The 7,500-nt window shown below is 30.9% G+C and overlaps 1 protein-coding gene across 18 annotated transcripts in view; it reads right to left on the bottom strand.

The window, feature by feature from the left end:
• Positions 1 to 7,500, bottom strand: part of LOC145258337 (protein spire homolog 1-like) — a 559,588-nt gene that overhangs the window by 21,146 nt on the left and 530,942 nt on the right. For all 18 annotated transcript variants that reach the window (XM_080116504.1, XM_080116505.1, XM_080116506.1 and 15 more), the window contains one exon: positions 3,537 to 3,674. In XM_080116504.1, coding sequence (XP_079972630.1) covers positions 3,537 to 3,674 — 138 coding nt within the window. The remainder of the gene's footprint in view (positions 1 to 3,536; positions 3,675 to 7,500) is intronic.

Below are 7,500 nucleotides of genomic sequence, written 5' to 3'. Positions count from 1 at the left end.
CTTTTGGACCATCTTGCATGAATTGAGCATCAGTTTTTGAGTGGCATAAGAGATTCAAGAAAGGCAAGGAGTCTGTGTGGGATGATGAGAAGTGTGAGAGGAGTAAAGAAATCAGAACACTAGAGTTGATTGGCCAAATAAAGAATTTCATGGATAAGGACCGTCTTATGCCTATAAAGACAATAAGTGCACAGTTTGATGTCAGTGTGGGCACTGTACACACAATTATTTGCAAGGAACTGAAGATGTGGAAGATATGTGCAAATACACCAGTTCACAACTCCATCCTTGTCACAGACTATTTGACGAAGATGGGCACCCAGACAGTTCCTCACCCTCCCTATAGTCGAGACCTTGCTCCCTGTGACTTTTGGTTATTCCCTAAGCTCAAGGAAAACCTTAGAGGCTGTCGTTATGAGACAAGTGAGGAGATGAAAGAGGATGTGACAAGGGTCATTAACACGCTCACGCAAGAAGACTTCCATGGAGCCTTCCAGAAGTTGTTGGAACAAGTGCACTGCAGCCGGAGGAGATTACTTTGCAGAAGACTAGAGTTTCACATGTGTACTATTAATGAAAGTGTCCATACGAAAAAAGTCTTGAAACTTATTGAAGGCACCTCGTATATGTGTTGTTGGAATCATGGAATATTTGAATGAAAAGTAAACAAGCTCAGTTTAGGTTGAATACTATTTATAACAGTGGAAACACCAAATTATATTTACAGCACGATATGCACGTGTTAGCGCAGCCACCATCTTGTCTTTTCTCCCTGGAACTCTCTAGTCTTTTTCTTTTTATTTATATAAGAACCGCTGCAAAGAAGGTAGGTTCTCTCTACCGTGCTAGTAATATCCCAAGGAACCTCCACATAAACAATATTTTACAATTTTATTTATTTTTCCTTCAAAATTCAAGCGATATTTTTTTCTTTTTATAACTGGTTTAGTTTTTTTTTTTTTTTTTTTTTTTTTTTTTACTCAAATTTATTAACAATTTAAAGAAAAAAAAATTTTTTTTTATCTATAATGCAAGTGATCTTTTTCTTTTTATAACTGGTGTAGGTTTTTTTTTTTTTTTTTTTTAAATTTTTTCTCTCAAATTTATTGACAATTTTGAAAACAAAAACAAAAACTAACTCCCAAAAACATCCTATACCTTTATAAGGCCACCATTCGTCCATATATGGCGTATTGTTGTCATATTTGGGCTGGTGCATTTGCCACTAGTCTCTCGCTCCTAGACAAGGTTCAAAAGAGAGTCGCCAACTTGATAGGTCCTGAACTGCCATCTAAGCTTCAGTCTCTGTCCCATCGACGAAATGTAGCATCCCTCTGCCTGTTCTACAAGTACTTTAACAGTGAATGCTCTGATGAACTGCAAACACTTGTACCCCTCAACGTAAATACCCCTGACAAACTCGACAAGCAGCTAAATCCCACCCCTTCACAGTAGAGATCCCTAGATGTAAGAGAGCCTTCTACTCCAGTAGTTTCTTCCCCAGAACCGCTAGACTTTGGAATTCCCTTCCGGGTCCCTGCTCCCCCAACTGTACTGACATGCAGACGTTCAAGTGTAACGTGAACTGACATATTGCTGCCCAACTTCCTACACAGTACCCCTGATGCTTATGTCCCTGATAGTAGCCCTGTACAACAAAGTGGCAATGTGCCTTGTTTGGGGTGAAACTCTAATAAATAAAAAATAAGGGCAATAACTCTTACTTCCTTTATTAGAGTTGTTTCCCCTTTAACTTTCGATCGCTATAATAAAAGTAAACGGCATTTTTTTTTTTAATTCCAATGAACGAGTCTTTATTCAAAGATATATTTGCTGAATTTAAAAAAAAAAAAAAAAAAAAAAAAAAAAAAAAATCAGTGTAACTTTTGACAGTTGTTTCAGACAGAAGATCTCTATAAAACTTCAGAGAAAATCATCAAGAAAAAGAAAACCTATGCATTTTCAACATGAGATTGGATACAAAAAAAATGGCCGGTTGGCGGTTATCTATGAATCAACTTTATAGTTTCTTTGGGGAACCGTTTTAAGGCATAATGATTTTTTTTTTTTTTTTTTTTTTTTAATTTTGTTTGAGGATTTTCGGGTTTGTATTACTGTACACATAGATTCGAAAAAGTTGTCAAAAAACAAATATATAACAAATAAATATTATCAAAGGCAAGATAAGTTACTTTTCTACCAAACTGGATACATTTTTTGTGTTTTTATTCAATGTAACATGTTTATTCAGCTCGAAAAACATGCAGTGTTTAGCGATGTATTGGAAAATTCAAAATGGCGCCCGACACTCTCTTTAACATGGTAAGTTTGGGAAAAGGTGTTATAAATAATAAACTAGACAAAATACTATTAAAAAAACACCGAATATATGTCAACTTACGTCACGATAACATATATTGAGCGAATTTCTAACAGTATTTTGTCTAGTTTATTATTTATAACATTTTTTCCTGAACTTACCGTGTTAAAGAGAGAATCGGGCGCCATTTTGAATTTTCCAATACATCGGTAAACACTGTATACTTTTCGAGCTGAATAAACATGTTACATTGAATAAAAACACAAAAAATATATCCAGTTTGGTAGAAAAGTAACTTATCTTGCCTTTGATAACATTTATTTGTTATATATTTGTTTTTTGACAACTTTTTTGAATTTATGTGTACAGTAATACAAACCCGGATTTTCTCCAAAAATGATATGGTGACGAGTTACATAAAAAAAGGAATTATATTTTTATTTATGGCTGTTCGTTTTTGTTACTTTGGATTTTTTTTTTTTTTAATTCAGAAAGTAAAACTATGAATACTTGGTCATTGGAATTTAAAATATCATTATTCATATATATGAATTCAAAATGGCGTAATAGAAACACATCATAAGGTATTTACAGCTTCTCTTCCAATTTTCGGATTTTAATCATGTCAAAACGCACTTTATTTCCTTTTGACGGATTTATTATTGCTATTTCTTCTGATGAGTTAAGGGCAAAATAGATTCACTGATTGGTATTATAATTGGCTGGTTATCTATGAATGGACTTTATGGTTTCTTTTGGGGAAAAGTTTTAAAGCATAAGAAGTTTGAATTCCTGACGTCACCGATCGGTCAATTGAAGAATAAAGAAACCAACTGTGTTTGTAACTGTTTGTGTCGAGTTGTCATTCGTTACAACAAAACGGTAAATGTGTTTTTAGCATCATCTTGTAACAAACTCTTGTACAACCCTGACAGGTATTATGTTCTCCATCAGAATAATGTATCTCCCCTCAATAATAATATGAAACCTGCAAGAATGAATCAGTTTGACATAAATGTCTCCCTCCATGTTTATCAATCACAGCCGTCAAAAAATGGTTATAAATGTCCCCCTCTTCCTCATTATTATCGTCATCTGTTATTAGTCCCCGTTATATATGTACCCCATTATATATGTCCCCAATATGTCCCCCTATGCAACATATACACGTGCGTGTGAGGGAGAGAGAGTTTTTCCTAATTCTGTGTTAACTTACTTTTCCTCTTGAGACCAAATCGTAGAGTTGTGGTTGCGTGATAAGAGATTCTAGTTCCGCTTTGGTCAAGACTTGTCGAATATGCATCACTTCATCGAGCGTCAAAGACAAACATTCAATTGGATTCTGCCATTTTTTCTGCAATTAAAAAGTACAAAAAAAAAAACAATACAAATTTAAATAAGTCTAAAATCAACCAATAGGAAAAAAAACACACCTTTTTTAAACATTACATATATAATGAATTTAGCGAGATTATTAAAAGTGATCAATAATAGAAGAGCAAGCTATACTTGTATTAATATAAACAAATTTACACGATCGCGACACTGGACATGCTAATGCTTCGAACAGATGGTTGATTAAAACCAGAAGTCCTTATTAGGCGTCTTAATAAATGGTTGCTTTCCACAAAAGAAACAAGTCCTATATATATATATATATATATATATATATAATAAAAACCCTTCACAATATTTGCTGATGAGGAAACTTTGTTTGTTAAAAACACTATATGTAAAAACATACCTATATATATATATATATATATATATATATATATATATATATATATATATATATATAATAAAAACCCTTCACAATATTTGCTGATGAGGAAACTTTGTTTGTTAAAAACACTATATGTAAAAACATACCTATATATATATATATATATATATATATATATATATATATATATATATATATATATATATATAATAAAAACCCTTCCCAATATTTATTGATGAGGAAACTTTGTTTGTTAAAAACACTATATGTAAAAATTATTGTCCGTAACTTGATGTCTACCACAATAAAAACACTGTTTTCCGAAACGATCGTGCAAATTATTGATTTTGTTGTTGTTCCTTCTTATGAAACGGATTTTTGATTTAATTATAATTTGATTTTTAAATTATCAATCACATTACTAAATATTAAATTAGCTCTAGGATATTTACCTATCGAGCTTATTATATATCTAAATTACAACGAGCACTTTTTCTTTTCCTGTATTTTAATTAAACTAGTAATTTTACTATTACATTAAAATACACTCTGCTCTTTAGACTATTGTTCTAATCTCCTTTAAATTATATATATATATATATATATATATATATATATATATATGAAGGTAATGTTCGATGAGGCAGTCCAGGATGGGCAACAACTAATAGGATTCATTTTGTCTTAATACTGATTTTTTTTTTCTTTCTGTTTAGAGTATGAACAAAAATTTATTTATAAAATAAAAAATATACATGGGAATAGCTGTAAAAAAAAATAGTTTTAACTTACAGGATATTTTGATATTTACAAAAAAAAAAAATCAGATTTATTAAGAAACGTTTCGTTTCGTAAACTTTGGAATAAAAAAAAAAATACATAGTTTTATTTACAAAATTTGGTGTTTTTGTTAAGATAGAGTCGACAAATCGATTTAAAAAAAAAATACGTCGTCTTAAGCAAAAACAAAATTATGTACTTAATTGTCATGTCCAAAATAGTAATATATTAAAAAATTACGAAAATTCATCAAGTAGAAATTTATTTCTAATTAAAAGTAATTTTTACGGAAAATTGGGTAAAATTGCATTTTTCTTAGACGTTATAAAGTAGGCGGACACAGGGGACATAACTCTGAAAAGAATATTCTAGATTCTGCAATATTTGTTTATAATGATAGACTTTTTTTTTTTTTACTAAAAACAATAGCAGCTTTTCTATTCTATGAATTTTTGGATATATTACTATTTTCGACATAACAATTATAAGTATGTAATATTTTTTTGCTTAAAACGATATATTTAAAAAATAGATTTATCGACTATAGCTTAAACATTTTAACTTATAAACTGTTTTAAAAAAAATTATGCAAATAAGACATTCGAATCACCATGTTTAACTTTCGTCTGGACTATTATCGCACCTCTCCTAAAAAAAAATGATTTGAGCTAAGAAATCATTTCAAATTCATCCCTTCAGAAGATTTCAAGATAAACTACCTTGAAATCTTCATGAAAAAAAAAAAAAAAAGATCCAAGAACAATCCAAAGACTAAAATACAAACATAACTGAGTAAATGAAGTTTTTGCAAATAAAGTTTCATAAAGGTATATTTCAATAAGTTTTCTGGTAAAATTTTAGTACAAAATTACTCCTCACAAAATGGTAGATATTTTTTTTTTTTTTTTTGTGGTGTCTGATAAAAAAGCAAACTATATTTCCGAATTTTATAGATGAGGATTAATGATTCATATTATTTCGATTATTCTGTCTACTCTTTTCTTCTTCAGGTGCATCTCGTCAAACTCGGGAGTCTGCATATAGTACTTCGAAAAATTCAGTTCTAAGTGACACTCCTGTAGGTTAATTAATAACCTTTGCTAGTGATTAGTTAATTAATAACCTTTGCTAGTGATTAGTTAATTAATAACCTTTGCTAGTGATTAGTTAATTAATAACCTTTGTTAGTGATTAGTTAATTAATAACCTTTGCTAGTGATTAGTTAATTAATAACCTTTGCTAGTGATTAGTTAATTAATAACCTTTGCTAGTGATTAGTTAATTAATAACCTTTGCTAGTGATTAGTTAATTAATAACCTTTGTTAGTGATTAGTTAATTAATAACCTTTGCTAGTGATTAGTTAATTAATAACCTTTGCTAGTGATTAGTTAATTAATAACCTTTGCTAGTGATTAGTTAATTAATAACCTTTGCTAGTGATTAATTAATTAATAACCTTTGTTAGTGATTTACGAAGTAAATAAAGAAAACGTATCTTTTTTCTCTGACCTTCAAACGGGAAGTCATATCAACGGTTAACAAAAGAAAAATTAATTAACACTTAATTTTTTAGCCTTTACGGACAGAGACACAAAGAATTTGGGGTTTGTATTACTGTACACATAGATTCGAAAAAGTTGTCAAAAAACAAATATATAACAAATAAATGTTATCAAAGGCAAGATAAGTTACTTTTCTACCTAACTGGATATATTTTTTGTGTTTTTATTCAATGTAACATGTTTATTCAGCTCGAAAAACATGCAGTGTTTACCGATGTATTGAAAAATTCAAGATGGCGTCTGACTCTCTCTTTAACACGGTAAGTTTGGGAAAGGGTGTTATAAATAATAAACTAGACAAAATACTATTAAAAAACCACCGAATATATGTCAACTTATGTCACGGTAACATATATTGAGCGAATTTCTAACAGTATGTTGTCTAACTTATTATTTATAACACCTTTTCCCAAACTTACCGTGTTAAAGAGAGAGTCAGACGCCATCTTGAATGTTCCAATACATCGGTAAACACTGCATGTTTTTCGAGCTGAATAAACATGTTACATTGAATAAAAACACAAAAAAATATCCAGTTAGGTAGAAAAGTAACTTATCTTGCCTTTGATAACATTTATTTGTTATATATTTGTTATTTGACAACTTTTTCGAATCTATGTGTACAGTAATACAAACCCAGAATTTGTCTATTTAGTCACATGGTTACAAATGGAGAGAAACACGTACCGTACCGAGATCTCGGCGGTCTCGACCGTACACGCGTTTTTATATACAGTCAAAGTCCGAGTTAACCAACACAAATAACAGTTCAGCACAAAACAGACAAGGGGAGGCAACTCTTCACATCATTAAAACCGGACTCAACACTGACAAATTTCCAATAACTCTTCTGGACATTGACGGTTCAATCTTCGGTGCGGGTGATACACAAAATGCAATTGCAAGTTACTTTGGACTTCTGCCCAGTCATGGCTGACAGAACGAGAGCATGCTATCCCCATGGATTAAATAAAGGGTTCCATTCGAAATTCTGTGCAGATTCCAGCAAAGAACGCGCCTATTTATTCACAAGGAATGAAGAGAGAAGCACATATCATACATGCGTTTTTATCTACAGTCAAAGGGGGATAACTCCAACGTGCAGATTC

This window comes from Euprymna scolopes, chromosome 33, assembly GCF_053919585.1.
Source record: "Euprymna scolopes isolate OS-2025 chromosome 33, ASM5391958v1, whole genome shotgun sequence".
Taxonomy (NCBI): Eukaryota; Metazoa; Mollusca; class Cephalopoda; order Sepiida; family Sepiolidae; genus Euprymna; species Euprymna scolopes.
This window is presented reverse-complemented; position numbering and strand designations above follow the sequence as displayed.